We start from the raw sequence: 25,110 nt of genomic DNA on the forward strand, positions 1-25,110 counted from the left end.
AGGAGCCGGGTATGGTGGGATTGGTGAGCAGGAACCAGGAGCTGGGATGTCATTAGTTCTGTCCTAATTGCTTTGTGCGTGTCTCAGTCTAAAGAGGGGAGCAGCCCTGGGGGAGTTGCTGCTTCTCAGCCCATAACACTTCAGAGGTGTTGGATGGAGAGCAATAATGAGAACTGCCAGAAAAGAGAAAAAAAATTTTAAAATCGAGCAAAAAAGTCAGAAGGAAACTCAACTATTTCTGCTGCAGAAGCTCCTGGGAGCCGTCACTCAGACACCTGGTGCTCCCTCCCCTGCTCTTTCCTCACCTCGTCAGGCCAAACCAGCTCAGATTCACCATCACCCTCCGAGAGGAACGAGGCCAAAACATTTCATCTATTGACGTGTTGCTGCCTTTTTTTGCTATTGATTCCTTAATTAAAAAAGAATAAAATTCCACCAAAGCAGACATTTCTCCAAAACACTCCATCAGTCAAAATAAAAAAAAAAAAAAAAAAAAGAGGAAACAAAATCAATGTCCTATTAAAAAAAAAATGAAACACATTTGGGAGCAGATTTTGGAGCAGCCCCAGCAGTCCCTTTTCTAACGAGTTCTGTTTTCTCTGCCTTCCCATGCTCTCCAGTCCCTTTTCTCTTCACTGTCGTCCTTTCCTCTGGAACTTTTCCCACAAATCCCACCATTTCTGGTAGGGTTGTCACCATCTCTAGAGGGTGAAGCCAAGGGAACCTGCCTGTTTCCCTGCAGAGCCCTGTGCACAGGCACCGTGTCCCTAAGGATGGGTGACACCTCTAGCTTTGCGCTCCTCTCAGAGAAAAACCTTTGGCAAATCATGGAGGCACAGCAAACCCAAAGCCAGTATTCCCAGGATGTCACGGCTTTAAGCAGGATTCCTGCTTTTCCAGCCCCATTTTCCTACTACTGTGCAATTTGCAGGCTCTCTGGGAGTGCTGCATTAATGGCTCTGGCTCCATAGGGATGCCTTCACAGAGGGACTTGACTGTGAACAGCCACCCCAGGGGATTCCCTCCAAGCAGAGGTTTAAAGATTTGGGTAATTTATCTTAAAATGGGGGTGTGTTAATGGTTGAATCAGGATGAATGATCCCGGGAAAGGCTGTGGGACTGGAGGGCAGACAAGGGCGCTTAAAGTGTCTGTGAGGCTGAACCTTTTCCACATGGAGCTGTGCCACTGCCTGATAAGGGATTCAGCCCAAACGCAGACGTGTCAATGCTGGAACATTGGGATTGATCGTGCTCCATCCTGGATGGGCTGGATTTGGTTTCCTTTGAAACGTGTGGCCCGGCCACGTTGGAGATAAGGAATTGCCCTGCATTGATCAGACGCGGCTGACGGATGCTGGATTCATCCGCAGGGATTTGCTCAGCCCTCACTGCAGAGCGGCTGAAGGTCTGCAGAGCCCGTGACCTCAGCAGCTCAGGGACACATCCCTGGCATCCAGCAAGCTCCCGTGGCATCTGCCACAACATCATCATGGGCTTGTTTAGCCTGGAAGAAAGGAGGCTCAGGGGAGACCTTATCACTCTCAGGTGGATTAGGTAGGGGTCAGGCTTTTCTCCCAGGCAGCCACTGACAGAACGAGAGGACGCAGCCTTAACTGCTCCGGAGGAAGTTTAGGTTAGATGTCAGGAAAAAATTCTTCACTGAAAGAGTGATTGGGCACTGGAATCATCTGCCCGGGAAAGTGGTGGAGTCACCGTCCCTGGACATGTTTTAAAAAAGCCTGGACGTGGCACTCGGTGCCATGGTTTAGTTGATGAGGAGGTTAGGTTAGGGCATAGGTTGGAGTTGATGATCTAAAAGGTCTTTTCCAACCTCGTTCATTCTGTGATTCTGTGATCAGTGGCTTGGTCTGTTTGATCTTTAAATGCTCTGCACGGTGCTTAAAGCAGAGCTGGGGGTTGTTCCTTGTTTGCCAGAGCTGGATGTCCAGTTCCAGTTACACTTTTCCCTGAGGAGACAGTCAGCATGGCATCCCTGGCATTCCCGTGTCCTGAATGAGGGAGAGGGTTTAGGACCCTGTCCGGCACAGCAGCGGGAGGATGTTGTGAGGTGGGAGAGGCTGTGGAAGAGGCTCAGGCCAGGTGTGTTGGACAGGGAGTGTTTTTGTCAGGCTGGAGCCGCCGGGCTGGGTGCCACGGGGGGGTTGAGTCCCGCTGTTTGCACGGCCGCGGTGCTGGGGAGAGGGGAGAGAAGCAAGGCACTGACAGATCCGGGACATGGGATTAGGCTCTTTCTAAGGCCTTCCTTTATTATTTCTGATGGTGTCTTACACCTGGGAGGGCTCGGCTGGTGCCCAGATCAAAGGTCCCAGCTCCCAGCCCTTCCCACCTCGGCCATCCCAGTGCCACCACAAAGCAAGAGCAAAGCACTGAATGTCCACATCCCTGCAGGGCTCCCTGGTGTGAGCTGCCCTTGGTTCCTCTGCAGCAGCACAGCCGGGGATCTGAGTGGGAATGTCTCCTGGTGGAGGCTGTTGAGAGCATCACTCAACCGGCTGCCAAGGAAGGAGGGATGCAAGGACTTCCAGTTGGTGACCTGCAAATGGGAATATTCACAGAATCCAACAATGGTTTGAGTTGGAAGGAACCTTAAGGCTCATCTCAGTCCATCCCTGGACTTCCCTTCCACTGTCCCAGGCTGCTCCCAGCCCTGTCCAACCTGGCCTGGAATGCTCCCAGGGATGGGGCAGCCACAGCTTCTCTGGGCACCCTGTGCCAGGGCCTCACCACCCTCACAGGGAAGGATTTTTTCCTGTGTTTTCTCCATCCCTGGCTGTCCAGGTTGGACGGGGCTTGGAGCAACCTGGGATAGTGGAAGGTGTCCCTCCCCATAGCAGGGGGTGGAATGGGATGGGATTTACGGTCCCTTCCAACCCAAACCAATTCTGAGATTTTACAAAAGCAAAGGTGTCCTTCTTCCATGAAATGGGAGTGATGCTTCAAGTCATAGCTCCAAGAAGTGCCAGGGAGATTTTTCCCAGCCTGGCCTAAGGTCTTGTCTTTTCTCACCCTGGAAAAGGGTCAGCACCGGCGCCACAATGGTGAAAATGGGCTCCTGAGCTGGAAACTCACATCTCGTTCTGCCTTCTTGTCCCTGAGTACCAGGCAGGAGCCCGGGATCGAGGCCGGAGATGCAGCAAGGCTCAAAATACAAACCTGCCCTCGCTCTCCTCAGCCTGCAGGGAGTTGGGAAGGGCTGTGCCCATCCCTGGGATCTCCCACCCACCGTCTGCCCTGGCTGTAGGCTGAGACAGGGAGTTCTCCTGGTGCTGAACACTGGGAGGTGGTGCCTGCCTTGCTCTCATGCCCTTCCAGCTCCTTACCTTACACGAGGGTTGGTGTGCCAGGCTCCCAGCCAGGCCCATCCTAAGGGAAATGCAGGATTCAGCTCTGCTGAGGCTCCCAGGCCCATAAGGTGCTGTTAGGATAGTAAATACCGCAGCTAATTAACAGAAGAGGTGTTGGCTAATGAGCTCAAGGCACGTGCAGCCTCAAAGCAGATCCAGATAATCAAGCCCCAAATCTTAACGACCAGGTCCCAATCTCCCATGTCATCCCACTGCTCTTCGTCCCTGAATTTCCATGGCACCTCCTGGGAGGAGACAGGCAGGATTTCTCCCACCCTATCCTGCAGGAGAGAGGATCTAAGAGCAGCTCTCACCAGAAGGAGGAGGCCAGCTCAGGGGGTTTGCTCCTCTTTTCCTTTTTTTCCTATATTTTAATGAACAGTAATAATGTCCCTGGGTTGTTTTTTTTTTTTCTTTCTCTCTTTCTTTCTGTTTTTTTAAACAATTTGAAACTATCTGACATACGGGAAAAATAATGAATTCGGGTTTTCGCCTGCACTCTCTGATCTGTCAGTCTGCACCCGGGAGCCGCGCTCAGGGGGAGGAGGAGGCAGGGGTGCTGGCCTACATTGGGGAAATAATGATGTTCCTGCTGATCCCCCTTCCAGGAGAAGGTTCAGGCATGTCCCGCAGCTGAGGCGAGCCAGGGTTTGCCACAGCCTTTTCCTTCAGCTTTGTATTTCTCTTTGTGGGAGGGTGCTCGCAGCTACAGTAAAGCGAGATGTGCTTGGAGCGTCTCTGCAATCTCATGGGCTCTTCCCTGATTCCCAGGGGCTCGGGGACTGGATCCACCAGGTCCCTGCTGCCTCCAAAGGAGATTAACCCAGGCCTGTGCTCTTTAGTTTCGGCATCAGCCCCAAAAGCATCTCTAACCATCAGCCAGGGTAGGATTAGTGAGGGTGCTGCAGCCTCTGTGGAGTCACTGAATCCCAGAACCATTTTGGCTGGAAAAGAACTCCCAGACCATCGAGTGCAACCTGTGACCAATCCCTCCTTGTCAGCCGGCCCAGAGCACTGAGTGCCACATCCAGTTGTTCCTTGGACACCACCAGGGATGGGGACTCCAATACCACCCCGGGCAGCCCCTTCCAGTGCCTGACACCCTTTCCATGTAGAAATTCCTGCTGATGTCCAACCTGACCCTCCCCTCATGCAGTCTGAGGCTGATTCCTCTTCTCCTGTCCCTTGTTCCCTGGGAGCAGAGCCAGATCTTCACCTGGTTCCGCTCTCCTGGCGGGGAGTTGTCTCCCCCGAGCCTCCTTTTGTCACAGAAAGCCCCATGTGGGACACCCAAACCACAGCCCCCTGCCGCCCCTCTAAAGCGGGTGGGGGTTTTGCCGTGCTCCCAACATGGGACTGGCACAGGTCTCGGTGCAGGGCAGCTGGGCAGAGCTGGGGGCTGGCACAAGAGCAGGGATGGAGGGATAATCCAGCTGGGAGAGCCTGGGATTCAGAACACCTGGTCTATCTGTGCCTCAGTTTCCTCTGTGCCCAGAGGCTGCCCCTGGATCCCTGGAAGTGCCCAAGGCCAGGTCGGACCGCGCTTGGAGCAGCCTGGGGCAGTGGAAGGTGTCCCTGCCCATGGCAGGGGGTGGCACTGGATGAGCTTTAAGGTCCCTTCCAGCTCAAAGCATTCCACAATTCCATGATTTTATACTGGGAGGGGGATCCCCAGCACAGGGGGATCCTGTGTGTGATGGGGCTCTTATCAGTAAATTTGATTACATCAGTGGTAACAAGGCCAGGTGGGCCTCATTTTTCCTCCATTCCTCTCCCATCCCTGCTGACACATTTGGGAAGCTTCACCCTGCCTTTCTTCCGTGCTGACAGGCAGAATTGGAACCATTAATCACGGCTGTCCTGGATCACGGACCCACCTCTCTCAGTCGTGGGCAATACTCTTCAGTTTAACAGGCAGCAAAACAGCTCCCTCCGAAATCCTGAGTTAGGGCTTGGCCGTAGCTGTTGACAGGATCCATCCAAAAACACCACCTTGCTGGGGAGAATTGAACGAGGACCTGGCAAATGCAATCTATTCTTTAGCATTGTGTTGCTCCTTCAATTGGGAGAGAAAATTTGAAGTTTTTTACTATTTGCAGAGTGAGCATTCTGAGTAAACAATCCATACCTGGCCAGCTACCTGCCTGCACAGCAGCTGGCTCTTTGTTAGAGTGGGGAAGGGGGCTGCCAAAACTTCTTTCTCCTCGTACAGAAGGCTTTTCAGTAGAATACAAATGCTCGCTTATCCCATGTCACATCTGCTTGTGTGCTCTCCAAAATGGATGCTGCCCAGAGCCAGCTCTCACAAAGGATTTCAGAACTTTGATGTTTGGTTTAATTCCAATCCGTTGTGAAAAGTGAATATTTAAAACACTCTGTAGCCAAGAATATGGGAGCAAACCCCTCCTCAGCATGAAAAAGCAAAGAGTATTCCAGTGATATTCCTCAATCTGACCTGGAGAGGGCTTAGATGGAGGAAAATCAGCCCCTCCAGGGCACTGAGTGGGAAAGCAGAGCTGAGCTTTGCTGCAGTGAGATGAAACCATCTCTAGGAATCATTTCTGAATTTAAGAGATCTGCGTTCTCCAGCAAGACACTGTTCCACTGGAGAAATCCATCCTGCTGACCCTAGAAATGTGGAGCATGAGAGACTTTCAGCGGCCGCATGAAAAAAAGGACAAATCATTAGGAGAAAGTAGAATGAAAATGAGGGAATTTTAGGAAATATTGGTGGTTTGTTTTTCATGAGCTCCTTAATGTGAGGAGGGTCCATGAAAGGCTCAGCTGCAGAGACAGGAGGGGAACAGGGATACAGGTGTCTGCTTGGGATGGAGAGGAGGCAGCACTGCTGGCAGCCCCACGGGCCCCTCCCGCTCACACACACACTGAAGTGCCACAAGACAAATAGGACCAGGAGAGAGATGCACTATTTAAACTTTCATCACTATTTTTCTCCCTGGCTCCCCTTGTTTCTTTTGATTTATTTTTTAGTGTGTTTTCCCCAGGCTGTGCTGTTCGCCTGCATCTCTTTCCTCTCCTTCTTCTCCCGGCAGCAGCCGCGCCGTTCCGGGGCACTGGCAGCTGCCCAGCATTTTTCAGGCTGTCCAGGCTCAGCTCCCGTGGGTCAGCAGGAGGAACAAGGCAGCAGAGCAGCACCAGGCTGGGGAAGATGTGGCCAGGACACGGCAGGGACAACAGGGAACAATGCCATGCCACTCTCAGCAGGGCCAGAGGCTGGCAGCACACAGGAGGGGGCCGAATGCTTGGAAACAATGCCAGAGCTCACCCCAGAGCCAGCGTGGCCTCTGTAAATTGACTGTGGACAACATGGACTGGGTTGTTTTCAGCCTGTCTTGTGTAGGGAAGGTGCAGACAGCTCCGGGGATTGTTTTGCACAATCACAGAATCATGGAATGGTTTGGCTTGGAAGGGACCTTAAAGCTCATCTTGTTCCACCCCCTGCCATGGGCAGGGACACCTCCCACTGTCCCAGACTGCTCCAAGCCCCAATGTCCAACCTGACCTTGGACACTGCCAGGGATCATGGGGCAGCCCCAGCTGCTCTGGGCACCCTGTGCCAGGGCCTGCCCACCCTCCCAGGGAACAATTCCTTCCCAATATCCCATCCAGCCCTGCCCTCTGGCACTGGGAAGCCATTCCCTGTGTCCTGTCCCTCCATGCCTTGTCCCCAGTCCCTCTCCAGCTCTCCTGGAGCCCCTTTAGGCCCTGCAAGGGGCTCTGAGCTCTCCCTGGAGCTTGTCTTCTCCAGGTGAGCACCCCCAGCTCTCCCAGCCCGGCTCCGGCCCTTGGAGCATCTCCATAGCCTCACGCCAACAGCTCTGTGTTCTTCCTGTGCTGAGGACCCCAGAGCTGGACTCAGCTCCATGGATGGGGTCTCACAAGGGCAGAGCAGAAGGGCAGAATCCCCTCCCTCATCCTGCTGCCCACACTGCTGGGGATGAGCCCAGGATACAAAGAAAAGGATAAAAAGAGTGTTCAGCATCCCGCTGAGCAGCTGCAGGCAGGAATGGTCTCCAGGTTTCAGATGCAGGATGCAAAGGAAGATCTGATCAGTCATACTTGAAGGGGGAGTAGCACACGCTGGAGTCAGGAGCCCTGTGCTGACCCCGTCTAAACTCAGACCACTCGCTCTGTATTGTTCATTTTTCCTCACCTGCCAAAGCAAAAGGATTGAAATCCTAATTGCTTTGGGATGGGGAGGGGTAGAATGGATGCACGTCAAGACAGTGGAGGGGAGGATGCAATTGGCATCCAGGGCTGGGTTCCCTCCAGAGCTCAGGTCACCGAGCCCCACAGTCCTGCCCCAAGTCCCCAGTTGGTGCTGCCCTGAGAAGCCCAGTCCGTGCCAATGCTCAGACAGCAAAATCCCTGCCTTTTAAGTGTTGGACAAAACCTAAGAGTCTGTTTATATCCTTCCTAGCTCTGAAGAACTGCTGGAAATCGGAATCCTAAATGTGTAAAGGCCTGATAAATGGAAAGCTCAACACTCCTGGAGCTGTAAGCTGCTCTGCAGTGGTTTAGGCCCTCACGATTTGCAGCCTTCAGGGTTGATAATACAGCGAGACCCTGAGCAGTCTGCTGGAAAACTCTGCCAGAAACACAATCCCTGTAAGGGCATTCTCTTATCCAGTGTAGCAAGCTTCATCCTAAAAGCAGTTTCGTGTTCTGGCCCCTTTTCCTCCCCTTGGAAAGCTTTCCTAGACACTTGATGAAACAGAGAACCTTCTTTCTCTCCCAGCACCCACATTTTCCTGCTTTTTCCTTTGTCTTCTCCCAACATTCTCCTGGTTCTTTCACTGTTACTCATCACAGTGAAGCCTCCCAGCCTTCGCTTTGCCAATTAAACAAGCCAACCTCTGCCGATCTCACCCAGTAGGAGAGCTGCTCTTTTCCTTTGATCAGCTCCACAGAATTCTGCATCCATGAGTGTGGCCAAAACCCCCCCAGAATCTCAAAAGCATCGTGCAGAGCAACACCACTAAAGCTCCAGAACGCCCCCAAGGCTGGTGGGGAAAGCAGCCACTGGCTGGGAAGAGGAGGCAGCTCCCTGCAGTTCTCAAGCAGCGAAGAGGATGTTCCGATCCCAAATGAGGCACAGAAATGACGCCACAGCCAATTAACTCTTCATTCTGCTGAATATCATTAGCAAAGAGCTTACTGCCAGAGTCACACCCCCCTCAAAGTCTTGATACATTGACCAGCTTTTGGACCAGGACAGGATAATAGATGCACAGAATATTTGGGGCTGGAAGGGACCTTTAAAGGCTGTCTAGTCCAACCCCCTGCCATTTTTTCTGAGAAGGAGATTTTTCTGAGAACTTTTATGATTTTTTTTCTGAGAAGGAAATTCCAGCAGAGCGGGTAGACTTATAGGAGAGCAGAGGATTTGTTTAAGAATCCCCATAAGTTTTTGGTGTGGCAAAAAAATTCATGCCACCCTATAAGTTATTTGCTATAGAATCTGATCAGTTATGGCTGGCAGGGGAGTTAGATTTAAAAATTTAAAATTATGACAATGATGAAGAACATTCCAGCAAACACACAAACCCAGCAGCCAGATTTGAAGCTGAAAAGCAGTGGCTGCTCAGCCCAATTCTTCACACCTTCTACTAGATCAGAGGATCAGGATCTTCCAGGAAGGGTAAGGAGCCCAGAGGGTGCAGTTTGGATGCTGCTTCTTTCACAAGTGCCTTGCCAGCCAGCAAACCTGGACTCTGAATGCCCTGGTGTGGAGCAGAGATGGGATTTGCAAAGGGTTTGTGTTCCAAAACCTCCCCAAGGACTGCACGGGTCAGGGCAGCGCCGGATGCGGTCAGGCCCAGCAGCTGCTGTGTGATGCCTCCTAAGCCTGACTTGTCTACAAGAGCTGAACGTGCCTCCCTGACAAAGCTGCAGCGCCGGGTCTGAATGCACAAACACTTCAGGCAAAGCTCCCACATCTGCCCTCGCTGCATGGGAGGCTGAGCTGAGCCAGCTGAATCCCTCTGGGCTGGCTCCCCGGGGCTTCCCCTGCTTCCCTGTCTGCAGAGACAAAACACAGGAGCAAAGGCACCCTTGTTCAGCTCGGCTTTGTCATCTCCTCAGGGCCTTGTGTTCCTGCTGAGTGCTCGCTGGGAGGCAGCTGTCCCCACTGGGGATGCTCTTGATTCATCACAGAGTCACAGAATGGGGTTGGAAGGCACCCTAAAGCTCATCCAGTGCCACCCACTGCCGTGGGCAGGGACACCTTCCACTGTCCCAGGCTGCTCCAAGCCCCAATGTCCAGCCTGGCCTTGGGCACTGCCAGGGATCCAGGGGCAGCCACAGCTGCTCTGGGCACCCTGTGCCAGGGCCTGCCCACCCTCCCAGGGAACAATTCCTTCCCAAGATCCCATCCAGCCCTGCCCTCTGGCACTGGGAAGCCATTCCCTGTGTCCTGTCCCTCCATGCCTTGTCCCCAGTCCCTCTCCAGCTCTCCTGGAGCCCCTTTAGGCCCTGCAAAGGGCTCTGAGCTCTCCCTGGAGCCTTTTCCTCTCCAGGCTGAACACCCCCAAATGATTTACACTTGTTCTCTCAGCTTTGGGGCTGGGAAGCACCTTCCAGTGTTTCGTGGCACATTGTGATCACCAGGAGCATCCTCTGGTCACTGTTATTTAACTCCCACACGAGCTGGGCCCAGATCCCCAAGTGCCACAGACCCCATGGGGAAGGGGAGCCATGAAGATGAGCAAGGCCTTATCCAAGGGATTTCATTCCACAGGGGGCTCTTGTGCTGAGTCTAACACCAGCTGAACATTCCTTGCAGGTATTTGGCTCAGGGCAGCCCTCAGGGGCTGCTCAGTGCCTGCCTCTCCAGCCCAGCAGCTGGGTGGCCCTTGCCCACCAGCAGGTGCTGGGGTTGAATCACTTAACACTGAAGGAGAGGTTGGCCCCAAGAAGAGGAGGTTGGTTACACAAACCCAGCAGCAGTGAGGTACCAGCCACAACAACCCAGGAAAACAGCCTTAATTAGGGAAAACGTACTGGTGGCTGCAGGGCTTTTTGCTTCCTCCACTTCCAGGACCTGGCTGCTGGAGGATCCTGTTAGCTCAGTAAATATTGCTAATGACTGAGGCTCTGTTTGCTTGCCACATCCTTGTCCAGCTGCCGGGAGCATTGAGAGACATCCACGTCATTCCTGACTCAAAGGCAGTGCTAGCCTGGGGTCTCAGCCCAGCGCTGAAGAATCCTGTGGGGGCTCACTAATTAGTCAGGGGGAAGTTGTGCAGGGTGGGACAGTGTACAGGAAAGCCTCTAACAACTAATTTAAAAAGCTGATGAATGCACCAAGAGCACCATCATGTAAAGGTGTTTCTTTATGCTGATGTGCTGTAAGATGCACTTTCCCAGAGGGCAGGGAGCAGAAACCCCAAGCTGTCCTCTCTCATCCAGGCAACCCACATGGGGAATCTATTGAGCCTGTCCAAGGCAGGTTTAAAAATATTCAGTAATCCCTTTACTTTGACAGAAAATGAGGGGTTTGGCAGGGAGAAGTTTGTCAGCATTTCTGTGGAAAGTTTTGTCTGCAGTGAAGAGGGGGATGAGTGTCCAGCTGAGGTCTTGAGGGCAACGTGAGGAACAGGAGATTTTCTGCTGGGGTGATTCACCTCCACCCCGGGAGGTTTCACTCTGATGTCCATTTGGGGATATATATGGAGGCTCCCACCCCATAAAGAGCCACATGTCATGGACTCACGGAATCATTCAGGTTGGAAAAGCCCTCTAAGCCCATCGAGTCCAACCGTTCCCCCAGCACTGCCAGCGTGTTCACCACTAACCACGTCCCCAAGTGCCACATCTGGGGATCCCCATCCACCACTCCTTGGGACTCCACCACTGCCTTGGGCAGCCTGTTCCCACCTGACCACTCTTTCAGTGAAGAACTTTTCCCTGATATCCCAACTACACCTCCCCGGGTGCACCTTGAAGCCCTTTCCATCCAGCTCTCTGCTCCTACTCCTGTGGGCTGGAGCCATCCTGGATCCCTTCTCCATCATTTTCATCTTCCCAGGCACATGCGGGTTAACTGCTTTTGCTTTGCTGTCATGAAAACCACCCCCTGCAGCCCCAAACAACGCTTCCTAATTATATCCCTGGTTTAATCAGGAAGGCTAGCGCTTCCATAGCTACGTGATTAAAAATTAGGAGACCAGATCCTGTAGTGGTGCCTCATAGTAACAACCAATCCTGGGAGCTCAGTGGATGAATAATGGATCATGGCTCCATGCTACCGGCTTCTTGCTTTCCCTGCTTTCTTCTTCTCCACTTTTTATCTGTCATTCTCCTCCTCCTCCTCCTCCGCGTCCTCTCCCGGGCTGGAGTTGGTGTGGGGAAGAAATACATCCATCCTTCATTTTACAGAAGTTAGCGAGACATCACAGATTCCTCTTCATCAGCCCCTCCACCCCAACCAAATTCCCTCTTAGGGAGCCTGGAGACATCAATAATTCACGGCTACCTGGAGGACTGGGCGATGAAAACCAGTTACTTGGGAAGAGGTTGCCAGGGCCCATCCTCTCCTCATCGCCATAAGCAGCTCCTCAAGGCTGGCTGCTGATCCCACGGGGAGCGAAACTGTGAAAAACAAGGATTTCTGGCACAGGGCAGACAAGTGATTCCATGTTTGTTTGCTTTATGTTGTCCTCTATCCCATAATATCCCCTAGTGGGCAGCTAAGGGACACCCTGGATTGCTTTGCTGGGGAGATGTTGCTGCAGGAATACCAGGAAAAAAAGTCAGGAATGCCAAACATCACACCACAAAAGTGCCTTCATTAAATTCCAAGATGGTCTTCAGAAAAAGATTTGTGGGCTGGTTTTTTCCCCACTCTACAAGATGAATTTTCAATATTTTTTACAAGCAGAGGTCAAATTCAATTAATGGATTCAGCGAAGGGAAAAAAACTATTGAAAAATGCCAGATTTGGTTTTAAACAGCATAAACTCATCCAATGAAATAAAATAAATAAATATTTTAAATTAAAATTCATACTTCCTTAATAGTTAAATAACATCAGAATGGAGCAGAATTGTTCCCATTTCCACATCTCAGTGACAGGCATTCCAACTAACTCAAACCACAGATTTTTCACTTTCTTTTTCCACTCTTTTAGCCTGGAAGAAGAAAAAAAAAAAAAAAAAAAGAAGTACATTTTGGATCCGTGTAGAAAAGCTTTTTTCCCCCAGTCCTTGAGTTCCACCCACTGAGCTGAAAAATCCCATTACTCCGAGCGCCTGGCAGCCGCGTGTGCGCGCAGCGGGGTGTGCCCGCAGCACATCTGCAAATCCCGGCCTGGGGCAGGCAGCCACCTCTGCCTTGTCGGGGAACAGAATCCCTTCCCAGTCCCCGATCCCAGCCCGGCGCTGGAGGAGTTTTTAAATATTCCTCAGCCAATGACAATGTGCGGGCGGCTCAGGAGCAGAGATGGACTTGGGGGTTTCAGAGGGGGCTTAGGCCAAATGTTGGCTCTGAGGGGGAGCGGCCCTGACTTGGAGCAAAACCAGCTCCACTTTGGCAGAAAACTGGTGGATTTCACCCAACTGCATCCCCTCTGAAGGATGCTGAGGGTAGGAGGGTTCTGCCACCGGCTTCTGAGCAGGGTGTGAAGGAGCAATTTCCTGTTTCTTGTGATGCCTTTTCCTGGTCTTAAAATCAAGAGTCAGACACAGTTAGAAGGGAAAAAGGGATTTTACCTTGGGATTTATTTTAAGGATCCTTAGGTGCACCATGTCCAGGTGGAATGCACCTCCATGCCCACCGCAATGCCCACCCACAATAGATCAGGTATATCATTATAGGTGTTACTAATTAGCAGATCTATCAAAGATTCCTCAATGGGAGGCTCGAGTGAGCCCCCCCCTCCCCAAGGAGCCTTCCCTGGATGGTTCTGTCTTAGTTTACAGAATGTGTTCTGGAGAGGACCTTGGGCTCTGGGGCACACTGATCCCGGGCTACAAAGCTTCTAAAATGTTGAGTCTCTCAGCTTGACAAACAAGGCCAAGAATGTAGGCAAAAAATACAGTAAGCATACAGAAGTTATAAAAAGGTATAACAGGGGTGTAAAAGAAAAGGCAAAAAATCATCACAGCATCACTTGGGAACGCCTTCCAATGTGTCCTTCACATTCCGGCTGGCCTCCCACCCCCACATGGGCCCCAGGAGCCCCCAGACAGGCCATGGACGGATGAGCAACACATCTGTCTGTAGCAAGAAGAGCATTTGGTTTCCCAAGGGTCATGGTTGGGAAGAGCTAAGAGCCTTTGGGAAGCAGTTTAGGCTGGAAGGGCTCTCAACGAGGGGGTTGCCAGCAGCTTTCAGTGACAAGGAGGTTCCCTGCTGTTTCCCTGGAATAATGTGAGGCATCCATGGGATTGGCAGTGCTGTTAAAGAGCCGGGGAAAGGGAGGGCTGAGCTTGGTTCTCTCACAGAACAGAAATAAGTGCATTTGTCTTACCTAGTCAGGAATTTTTTGTGTCTTGATGAAACACCCACTGATGGTCAGTAAGACCAAACTTCTCATGGTAAGTAAGACCAAACTTCTCAGCCTCTGGAACAGGCTGGAGTCCTCATCCCTGGGGGGATTTAAGAGCTGTGTGGGTGTGGCACCTGGGGACATGATATAGTGGTGGGCTTGGCAGTGATGGGGGAATGGCTGGACTTGATCTTAAGGGTCTTTTCCAACCTAGATAATGCCCTGATTCCATGAGGAGCTGGACAGAGCTCCATCTCCAGCACACGTCCTGGCTGGAGCAGACCCATCAGGGTAGCAGAAATGAAAGCTCCTCCCTGCAGGATTAGAGAGCAGCAGGGATATTTATTTCAAGCAGGGATACTGCTTTCAAATACTCCCAGAGTTTGCAGCTCAGGAACATGCAGGGCTTTGAGGATTTAGTAGCCCTTGATGGATTTATCTGCCACAGACCTGATCCCTCATATTCCTGCAAAGCTTGCAGCCACCTGGCCCAAATCCCCTCAGAAACTTCTCCAGTTGCTGCTGCTGGAGTTGAAATCTGGGGCCCAGCTTTCACGGGAGCAGCAAGAAGCAGGTGGCTGTACCCTGGGGACAGTGGCTAGCAGTGCCATGGCCATCCCAAAGCGTATGCAAAGCCTGAGAGGTCACAGTCCAGTGACCCCACAGGTGACTCCAGAAATGCGGGTTTCATGCTTCAAATGGCGTTGTCTCCTCTGTGCTCTTTGCTTGCAGTTCCTCCAGATGACCCTGTCATTATGGGGGGGCCCATCATCAGCCTGAGGGCAGGAGACCCCCTGAACCTGACCTGCCACGCTGACAACGCCAAGCCAGCAGCCTCCATCATCTGGATGAGGAGGGGAGAAGTCATCAACGGAGCCACGTATTCCAAGGTGAGGCAGGATGGGGCTGGGACAAGGCCTGTGCTCTTCCCTGGCTTCACAAAGGGGTGCCAGGCCTGACGCTGCTCTTCACACAACCCCAAAACATCTGGGGCAGCACCCTCAGCTCTGCAGAGCTGGGACTCTCACCCTGCATCCCTCCATAAAGCCTTCCCAGCGGGGAGGCTGGGGGGATACAGTCAGGAGGATGCAAGTGAGAAACCACAAACTGTCACCAAAACGGGCTCTGCTCTGAATTTGGCTTTTTGTACCTTCTCACAGCTTGTAATCACCTGGCATGGCCACTTGTCCCCCCTAAATCCCAGCTGGGTGTGGTGTTAATGTTATGTACAGCAAAACTGACCCAGCCTTGGCTGCAGCAGAACCTCTGGATCAAAAGGTGCTTGCAGTGACGTGTGTCCCCTCCTCCAACTGCAATTTTCCATGAAAAAGTGTCAGGATTGTTGGCATTTTTTAATTTAGACAGAAAGCGTTTATTGGGTCATAAAGGAAACCATCAAAGAGCAATCAGCAGCACACTGGGGATGGGCCCCCACATGTTCTCCCCCACATGCTTATGGGCTCCTGATGGCTGGTGAGTGTGGAAGATTTGCTAACACTTGACGTTTTTAATGAAAAATTTCAAAACAGCAAAATTCCAGACCGAAAATGGGTCAGTCTGCAGCCAAAACTTCAAAGGGGGCAGTCAGAGCCATTCCTCGAGCTCCCGAAGATCTTTAATAAACATTTCACCCTCTGCTGCCACTGTGAAGCCGCCATCCAGCCTCATTCCAGCAGTATCCTGATTTGCTGGGGAGAGCAGAGGAGGCAGAACACCCTCCCTGCCTCCTCCTCCTCCTCCTCCTCCTCCTTCACCTCCTGGCTGAAGCTGAGCTGCTTCTCTGCAGCCAGGGGTGAGCAGAGGGGAACCTGCCCCATCTCCCTGCGTGCGATGAGAGAGGCAGCACTAATTAGAGCCAGAGAGAGCTGACCTCTCCCTCTCTCAAATCGAGTAGAATTAATTAAAATCCAGGCCGTTGATGTGCAGTTGTTCATGGCTTATCCCGCTCACCCCCAGCCTTCCCCTCCAGGGCTGCCAGGCCTGGACCTGGGAAGACAACTTTTGAGCCCTGTCCCTTTCAGACCCGCAGAAGATCCCTTTCCCTGTCCCCCAGAGAAGGGGGAATGCCCTTCCGAAGCAGAGTTTTGCAGGCTGCAGATCCATGTCCCACAGCACAGAGATTTCCATGGCATTTTAAGCAGCTGGCAGGGGTGGGCTCGGAGGGGAGCCCTGTTCTGTGTGGGGGAAGCATCCTTCCCTCCTCCTGGAGTCAGGAAAACCTCTGTTTCTGAGGCTGAACTTCAGTTTCTCCTGACTTCCTGGAGGTTTCCATGAGGCCCTTTCATATTAAAAAAGAAAATCAGCATTTAGAAAAACTAACAGACAATTTTAGACATTTTTTGAGTGGGAAGTTTGGATTTTTGGTGTCTTAGAAACGTTTCCCTTTTGAGGCTCCCTTTAAAATAGTGCCTCAGTTTGCCTCTTTCTGCTTTTTCAAGAAAACTGAAATCCAACCCAGCTTTCATTTGATCCAGATATTCCAGCCAGCCAAAAGGAAGCCCTCTTTGGGTTACTGACTGCCTGAAACCATTCACACTGAGTGATAATTTCTTTGTTACTCTGAATTTCCAGTCCACCAACTGATCCATATGCAGCCCCCTGGCAATCCCAGGCAGGCAGTGCAGAACAGCCACGGCTGAATGAAATCCCCCCGATCCCTACTGAAGGGGACAGGGAACGTTATAAGATCCTGCAGGATTTGGAGGTTCACCTCAAATAGGGGGGAAGTTCTGCACAGACTTAGGGTTCAGCAGAAGGCCAGCACCAAAAATGGGGCCGTTCCCCAAGGGAAGGGCACACGGGGTGACAATGAAGGCAGGACAGGGCAGCATCCTGCGTTTGTGTCCAGAGGTGGGAGCAGAGCTGAGAAGGGGCTGGGAGCACCAGGAATGTCTGAGGGAGCTGGGTGGGCTCAGCCTGCAGAAGAAGAGGCTCAGGGGAACCTTCTTGCTGTCCACAACTCCCAGGAGGGGACGGCCAGGTGGGAGTCGGGCTCTGCTCCCAGCGAACAAGAGACAGGATGAAAGGAAATGGCCTCAAACCGTGCCAGGGGATGTTTAGATTGGATATTGGGAAAATTTCTTTACTGAAAAGGTATTCAGCCATTGGAATGGGCTCTCAGCGTGGTGGTGGATTCCCCATCCCTGGAAGTGCTCCAAAAACCCGTGGATGTGGTGGAGAGGGACGTGGTTTGATGGGTCAGTGCTGGGTAAATGGATGGACTCGATCTCGGAGGACTTTTCCAGCCTTAATGGCTCTGGGATTCTGGGCTGATTGTGGTGACAGTTTCTCAGCACCATTCCTTGTCTCGTGTGCTTGAGAGGCACAAACCTGTGTGCATGAAGGCTGTGCCAGGATGAGCCCAGGGAAAGCATTAGTCTTGGCATCAAAGAATCATTTAGGTTGGAAAAGCTCTCCAAAATCAAGTCCAGCCATTCCCCCAGCACTGCCAGGGCCACCACTAAATTGTGTCCCCAAGTGCCACATGCACACATCTTGCTGACATCTGTTTATCTCCCCATAAAGCCACTCTGAGGAACAAACTTGAAGGATACCAACTTAGAAGGAAAAACTGCCTGGCAGGGTCCAAAATCCAGACTGTTGATAAACCAGAGAGAGAGGTCAGAGGTTGGAGAATGATTGAAAGACTGAAAACCACACAACATCCTGAAAGATCCGAGGGCTCCGTTTATCAAAGTCGGGGCTACAGGGTGACGTGACCTCCTGTAAGAGCTTGCAGGAGGATTAGGGGGTGGTAAGGAAGCGCTCCCAGGCTTCTGTGCTCCCAAAAGAGGCATGGCAGGGCACCAGGGCTGAAGTCAGATAAATCCAGGGAAGAAGCACAGTGCCAAGGCTGACCAGGTAGAGCTGGTTACCACCAGGGTTTGGATTTTTTGGCCCCCATCAGTCAAGACGTGAGAGCTGATGATTTACCATGGGCTGGTCCAGAGCCAAGGATCCATGGCCAGGGTCAGTCCGTGCTGCTGGCAGCCGGCATCACCCCTCATCCCTATGAGGAGTGCCCAGCAGCTTCATGCACTCACCTGGCAGAGGATGCCAGCGGGGTCACAAAGCCATTTGCCTCTGGCTCCCTCTTTCCTGGGATGGTGGGTGACGTATCCCACCGGAGCGTTCCTCCCCAGCCTAGGCACAGCAGGGCTGCAGGGAAGCAGATGGGAGTTAAGAGCCCAATTCCCAGGGAAGTGCAGTGAAATTTGTCTTTGTTATTCTCCTAAGGCTTTTGGCCGATTCCAGCCAGAGGAATTGTTATTTCAGGAAGCTGCTTGGCTGAGAAGCTCCTATTGAGCCTGGAGATGGGGAAAGGGCCCCTCTCCAGCTCCTCATCCCTGTTTCCCCCTCACAGACGCTCCTCCGTGACGGCAAGAGGGAGAGCATCATGAGCACCCTGTTCATCGCCCCCTCGGACATTGAGAACGGGGAGAGCATCGTGTGCCGTGCCACCAACAAAGCCATTCCCAGCGGGAAGGAGACTTCTGTCACCATCGACATCCAGCGTGAGTACACGGCCACCTCTGGCTGCTGGGAGATCCCGGCCTCTCTGCCCTCCAGTCAGGAGCAGCATGCTGGGGCTGGGGTTTTCTCTTTACTGGGATTTACTGGTGTATCAACGGGGTGAAGTCCCAGCTGGATCTCCCATGTCCCCTGAGCGCCCTGGGGCACCGAGGAACGCCACACAACAGGGATATCGTGCTTCCCATGTGTCCATGGATTTGAGCAAAAGCAGCACCAGCTGCCATGCTCTGGGTGGCCCAGCTGTGCCCTGATCCAGGCCCTCGGGGGTCTTTGGAGCAGGGATGGATCCCAGAGGGTTTTGGGTGAGCAAGCAACATCTCTGGGCATGGCCAATAGCAGAGATAAGTCCCATCAGGATTTCTGGTGCTGAATCACGTGTTTCCAGACTTACAGGCAGTTCAGTGGTATGTTTGTTGTGACACCTGATGGGGACAGTGTCCCTGCCATGACACAAAGCCAGAGCCAGTCACCAACCTCAGGAGACAGGGCTGTGTTCAGAGCTGTACCATTCGCCCTTTACTGTAAATCCACAGAGAAAAATTTGCCGTCCTCCAAAATTCACATTTCACAGGCCTCTTCCCTCCTCCTCTGCAGTAGCTGTCGCTCTTGGGCTCCTCCTGACCCCTTCCAGCCAGGCTCCATTCACACACGCAGTTCCTGCAGCTGTATTTACCCACGACTTGCAAAAGCAGGGTGTTCGATATTAGCATGCCAGCTGCTTTCCAGAGACCAATTAAAACTGGCAAACTCAACTGAACAAACTCGAGCACAGCAGAAAATTCACCATTTAAGACTTGCAGCTTTTGCTGCCGGAAGATTACCAGGCTCTTGGGTCGCTGGCTGCATGTCCTGACAGAACTGGGCAGATAAAATGAGATAATAGCTTGGGTTATTTCACAGCCAGCAAACAGCTACAATAGCGAGAGACACACTCACACAAACAGCGCAGAGCGGAGCCGTCATTACACTGGGCAGTACAGTGTGGGCTGGAGACGTGAGCTGAATCCCCGCAGCCACATGGAATCTGTTTGGGAAAGAGAAAAACCCAATAAAGAGCACCAATTTCCACTCCGAGCTATTAAATACTCCACACTGTGAATGTAATAACAATAATATTCTACCCAGCTTCTAAAAGTATGTTGTTCTTAATGGGGGCTAATGAGGATATCAATTTCCCGAAGCTGGATGGGTGATGGGGTAGAAAAATACTAAGATGGATTAACCAAGCTGAGGTGGGATGGATTTTGACCCAGATGCACAAGCCTGCCCTAGCTGCACCTAGTCACAGAATCATGGAATTGTGAAGGTTGGAAAAGACCTCTAAGATCATCAGGTTCAACTATGAACCCAGCTTTAGTTCATGAGGTTTCACTCCCAGCCTTGCAGACAACCAGCTGCATTCACTTTGCAAAGAGCTAAAGGTGCTTTTCCTAAGCAAAAAGTATCTGGGCCGCTCGTTTTTCCCTAGGGAATTGTTCTGGGAAGTCCTGCTCGTGGGTCTTATTCCAATATCTAGCACAGAAGCAGCACCTTGGGGAGAGAAAGGAGTGGTTTCTGCAAGAATAAGGAAAATCAGGCAGCAGTTGTTGGCTGTGGAGCTCTTCCCAGCCTGGCACGAGCTGCTGCATCCTCCTGGGCCCTGCACTCTCCACCTCCAGCAGTGGAGGTTGAATTCACACCACAGCAAACACCGCCCAGCTGTGTGGTTTGAGAGAAGGCCTTGCAAACTTATCCCAGGGAACCAAAAATAATCCTTCCCAGGAAGCAGCAGCCTGGTAAATCACTCCTACTGCTGTCTTACATTTTCTTTTGCCACTCAAAAGATCATCAGCAATGCTCCCAGGCAGCAGAGAAACGCCGGGATGGGGGTTATTCCCAGGAAGGGTGTGTGCAAGGTGGGAGAGATTATCCTCAGTTGAATTTGGGCTCCCATCAATCTCATGCCTGACCATCATAGCAGCAATGAAAGAGCTGAGTCATAAAACCCTCCCCCTTACAAATATATATAAAAAAAGGGGGGGGAATTGGCAGAAAGAGCTGGAAAAAACCCCAGTGCAGGGTCTGTAATGGAAATACTAAGCGGCTCCAGCTGGAACATCTGTTCAATGTGATTTCCGTTCCACCAGCCACATCAAAGTCAGCCTCCTGTGAGTTATGCGTCGAACATCACAAGTGGGATTAAAATCATGTTTAATAGTTTGATATGGCATAAACTATTTATACTGCAGGAGCCCAGTGGCTCCATGGAAATGCACACCCGGCGTGCCGGGATGGGGAGGAGCGGGGTTATTGCTTATCCAAAGCCATTTGCTCCAAGCCTCTGCACACACATGTGCAGTTGCTCATTTTTACACCTTTTTTTTGTCGTGGCAAGAAGGGATTTGGATGTTTTTGCAGGAGGTGGGAGGAGGAGAAGCAAAGTGGAGGGTGATGAGGGGCACATCGCTGCTCTGGAGGGTCTCCTGCTGCGTTTATCCTTGGAGCTTTGCAGTGTTTGATTCCCTTTTGTGCTTCCCCCTGGGGAGTGGAAAGCCCAGGGCTGAAGTGGCATCTTAGCCTGAGCAAAGAGGTTCAGAAGGGTTTGTCCACAGGGGAGAGGAGCACGGAGAGGGATCCGCACCTGGCAGGGCAAGCGCCAGCACAGTGCCCGCAGCCCACAGAGCTCAGCCTGTGGCCATTCCCGAGGTGCTGAGTGGGAACAGTGGGAGCTGAGGGGTTTGCCAAGGTGCCTCCCAGGCTGAGGGGCTGGCAAGGAGTGGTGCTGGTCCTGGTGCCGGTCCCGGTGCTGGTCCCGCTGTGGCGCGGTACCCGCACGAGCACTCGCACCCTCTCCTCCCGCCGCCTGTGGGCTGGCTCTGTCGCATTCCATCATTCAAATCCATTACAAGAAGCCAGGCAGGAATTATAATTGTAACCGAGTGGAATTACATCCTGATGAGTTACAATTTGTGTCTTTTTTGCCTTTAAAATGCCCCGAAACACACTGGCACACACAAGCCCACGCTATCCACAACACCCGCAATATTCGAAAGCCCAATCCCATTTCTGACAGGCGAGATCAAAGACTTTAATTCACTTCCTTTGCTCTTTCTTTTTTTTTTTTTTCCCTGTCTTTTTAATTTTTTTTTTTTATTATTATTTTGAGTGCAGAAGGGAGCCGGGCTCATTTTAATACAAAGAGACTCCTCTGTAAATCGTAGGCACAGCTCCTAACCCATCAAACAATGGGGAAGCTCCTAAAGAGAAGTGTGATTCATACTTAACAAAGGAAGGTGATTAGCTGTTGTTGTCTAACAATAGGGAAGTGTCAGGATGCCTGGGAATGAATTAGGAGCCCGCCATACATCTCTGGGCTGCTGTGTCAGGGAAGCTCATTTATATTCCCAAGTGCGCCCATCTTTATTGTCATTTGAATTGCACATTTTAAAATGAAATTAGGGTAAATTGAAAATACCTATAATTTCCCCGTCATAATTTCCCATCAGGAAGGCAGGTGGCTTTGCTCACAACAAAGCCAGGCTCCGGCTGGGTAAATACGGCGGGGCGGAGGAGAAGGAGGCACTGGAGAGCCGCCGGGACTTGGCTTCTCCCCTCCCGCCCAGCCAAGGTCACTGCCGAGGCCACCTCCGAGACTCCGCTTGCGTCCCCAAGCTGCTCACCTTGCCCCTCGCAGAGCTGGGATAACACGGGGTTGCTCTGGATGCAGTTCCCACACCAGTACGCCCAGTTGGAGCCCACACCCTCCAGCAAAGGCGCTGAGAGCTGCCTGAGCCAGGTGGCTCCAGCAGGACCCTGACTTGTGTATGGTGGAGGGAGAGGCTGGCAGGGAAACTTCCATCCCTCTTAATCACCAGGATGCTCCTTGGGCTTGGCTGGAGCCACAGCTCCACGGCATCCTCACAGAACTCGAGCGCTGGGCCGTGTCCAGCCCTGCAGCGCTGATCCCACACCCCAGCCCAGGCCTCCGGGATGCCCCAGCACACGTGAGGCCAAGGGAGGTGCCCTGCACCAGGGTGTGCCAACAGCTTCTCTGCCCACCCACCCTGTCAGCTGCAGCCTTTCCCCATTTTCCAGCTGGGAAGGACATTGCTGAGGCCCTTGGAAGAGGAGAGAGGCAGCAGGGAAAGTTGAACACGTAACATGTCCTGTTTTGGGATGTGTTTGTGCATATGTGCAGCAGACTCCCCCCTCAAGGGCAGGAGAACCCCTCAGCTGGGTTGATGAGCCCCAACCCCCTCTGCCATGGGACAGCTGGTTCTTCAGGCACCGCAAAAACCCTCCACAAGGCCATTTCTTTCTGCTTTTTCCCCTCAAATGAGATCCCATGCTTAAAACCTAAAGCTGAAGGCCTGACATCAGTCATCGTGAAAAATTAGAACAACTCTGGATATTCTTCATCTAAACATTTCACCCATTTCCCGCTTGCTTTCATTGGTTCTTTCCTAAATTTTATTTGCAGCTGAAGCATTTAGATGCTTCTCATGTGAAAAGAAGGAGAGAAACTGAGGAGCAGTTGGACGACTGGAGCAGCCTGTGGCACCAGTAAGGCCCTGGCAGAGATGATTAGGCTGATGAAAGAGCAGAAATGCCACTTTAAAGTCAGAGGATAGACAAAAGATCATTGTTACATAGCGAGATATTAAACTGGAGTGTCTCAGAGCAGGCGAGTTTATGTCCTTAAATGAGAATCAGAGCCAGCAGTCACATTTTCCAAGTGAAATGTTACATCAAACGATGTCTGTGGCTCCTCTTCCTGTCTTATGCACTGAAGCCCTTCAAGAGAAGAGCAGCGTTCATGGCATCAGCCTGTCTGACAATCGTTATATGGCTTTAAACTGAAAAATGGCTTTAAACTGGAAAATGGCTTCCCACTGCCAGAGGCAGGGATAGATGAGATTTCAGGAAGAAATTCTTCCTTGTGAGGGTGGTGAGGCCCTGGCACAGGTCGTCTGGAGAAGCTGGAAGTGTCCAAGGCTGGGTGGGACGGGGCTTGGAGCAACCTGGGCTAGTGGAAGGTGTCCCTGACCATGGAAAGAAGTGGAACTGGACAATCTTTAATGTCCCTTCCAACCCAAACCGTGCCTTTGAGTTTCTCATGGGCCTGTCTCTCTTGGCAGACCCCCCTCTGGTGAACCTGTCCGTGGAGCCGCAGCCGGTGCTGGAGGACAACACTGTGAAGTTCCACTGCTCCGCCAAGGCCAACCCTGCTGTCACCCAGTACAGGTAAGGTGGCACTCCTGGCACCCCTGACACCTCAGTCCAGCCCTCTGCTGAGACCCTCTTGCCTTCCCTGCAGGTGACCCAAAAGAGCTCAGCCCCTCTGGCTGTGGTTTCTGGTGGCCATTCCACCTCCTCCCGTGTTTCTCACTGCTTGGTGCTCGCTGTGGCTCATCCCCATGGCCTCTGCTGTCCCACAGCCGAGGGGTGCCATGGCTGGAGCCAGCCCCTTATCCCTGCTGCAGCAGGGTCATCCCAGCACCCCACTCCGGCGGTTCCCTGGTGCCGCTCTGGCCTTGATGCTGTTGTTGCACATCGAGAGGCTCCGCTTGCGCCGCTCACCGGGCGTCTGCCACGTTCTGTGTGCAGCAACTCCTCGGTCAGGGATTCATCTTGGAGCGCATTGAGAGGCCTGGCACCGAGCCATCTGTTTGGGGTCATCGTGAGCAATGCACACCGAGTGAAAAGACTATTATGGGAAAATTCCTCTCCTTTTTTTGCACACTCTTTCATGATTTGAACACAGCGGCTTTATTGCGATCTCCATGTAACCCTTAAGCCACCACCATAAAGCCTCTCCGTGCCCAGCACGGTGGAGCTGAGCTCAGGAGGGGCCAGAGCAGAGGTGCAGGCGCTGGAGATGTGAGGGGACACAGGGGATGGGATCTCTCTGAGTGGGACATTCTCCCTGAGCAGGTGGGGTCATCACTGCTGGCCATGGTCTGCAGGGCCCCTGCAAGGCCACAGTGAGCTCGGAGCAGGGCACGGGTGGTTGAGGAGATTCGGAGCAGGAGGAAATGCGGTGCTTGCTGCTGAGACAGGTCTGGGGTGCAGGTGGTGCATGGGGTCCCTGCCAGCCCCGAGCCTCCCTGGTCCTCTCTTCTCTCTGGTGACCAGGGACAGGATCTGAGAGAACGGCTGGAGCTGTGCCAGGGGAGGTTTAGGTTCTTCTCCCAGAGGGTGCTGGGCACTGCCCAGGATCCCCAGGGAATGGTCCCGGCCCCGAGGCTGCCAGAGCTGCAGGAGCATTTGGACAGCGCTGCCAGGGATGCCCAGGGTGAGGTCGTTGGGGTGTCTGTGCAGGGCCAGGGGTTGAACTCAATGATCCTTGTGGTACCCCCCAGCTCAGGAGATTCTGTGAGTGCTCATCCAGGGATTGACGAGCGGGACTCGGAGCACAGCCAGACCCTGCTCACCGTGTCACCTCCAGCTGGTCACTGCAGGAGGGCAGATGCTCTGCTCTGAGCAGAGTCACTGCCACGGGCCCTTGGCTGTGAGTGTGAGGGTTCCTGCAGCAGAAAACACCCCTCCTCTCACAGGATATTTTTGTCTAAGCAGACAAAATATGGGTGTGGAAAGCAGGGCAGGCTGTCAACACACTGGGAAAAAAGAGCTTTGTGTAACCAGGTACATCCCTGTCCCACCTCATCCGTCAGCCACTCATCCCTCCTGCCTGGAAGGCCTGAATGTGCACACATGGGCTCA

General features: G+C 52.4%; 1 protein-coding gene and 1 long non-coding RNA gene across 4 annotated transcripts in view; one reads left to right on the forward strand and one right to left on the reverse strand.

Moving 5' to 3' along the window:
• The window catches only part of KIRREL3 (kirre like nephrin family adhesion molecule 3), a 347,026-nt gene that overhangs the window by 275,783 nt on the left and 46,133 nt on the right, over nt 1–25,110 (forward strand). For all 3 annotated transcript variants that reach the window (XM_032133597.1, XM_032133598.1, XM_032133599.1), the window contains 3 exons: nt 14,608–14,765; nt 18,239–18,389; nt 23,526–23,631. In XM_032133597.1, coding sequence (XP_031989488.1) covers nt 14,608–14,765; nt 18,239–18,389; nt 23,526–23,631 — 415 coding nt within the window. The remainder of the gene's footprint in view (nt 1–14,607; nt 14,766–18,238; nt 18,390–23,525; nt 23,632–25,110) is intronic.
• LOC116455590 lies at nt 1,717–9,529 on the reverse strand. Its single transcript, XR_004244425.1, has 3 exons — nt 9,518–9,529; nt 9,259–9,262; nt 1,717–1,862 (listed from the first exon to the last, which is right to left on the reverse strand). It is a non-coding gene; the product is annotated as an uncharacterized LOC116455590 (long non-coding RNA).

The sequence above is a fragment of the Corvus moneduloides genome, chromosome 25, assembly GCF_009650955.1.
Source record: "Corvus moneduloides isolate bCorMon1 chromosome 25, bCorMon1.pri, whole genome shotgun sequence".
NCBI lineage: Eukaryota > Metazoa > Chordata > Aves > Passeriformes > Corvidae > Corvus > Corvus moneduloides.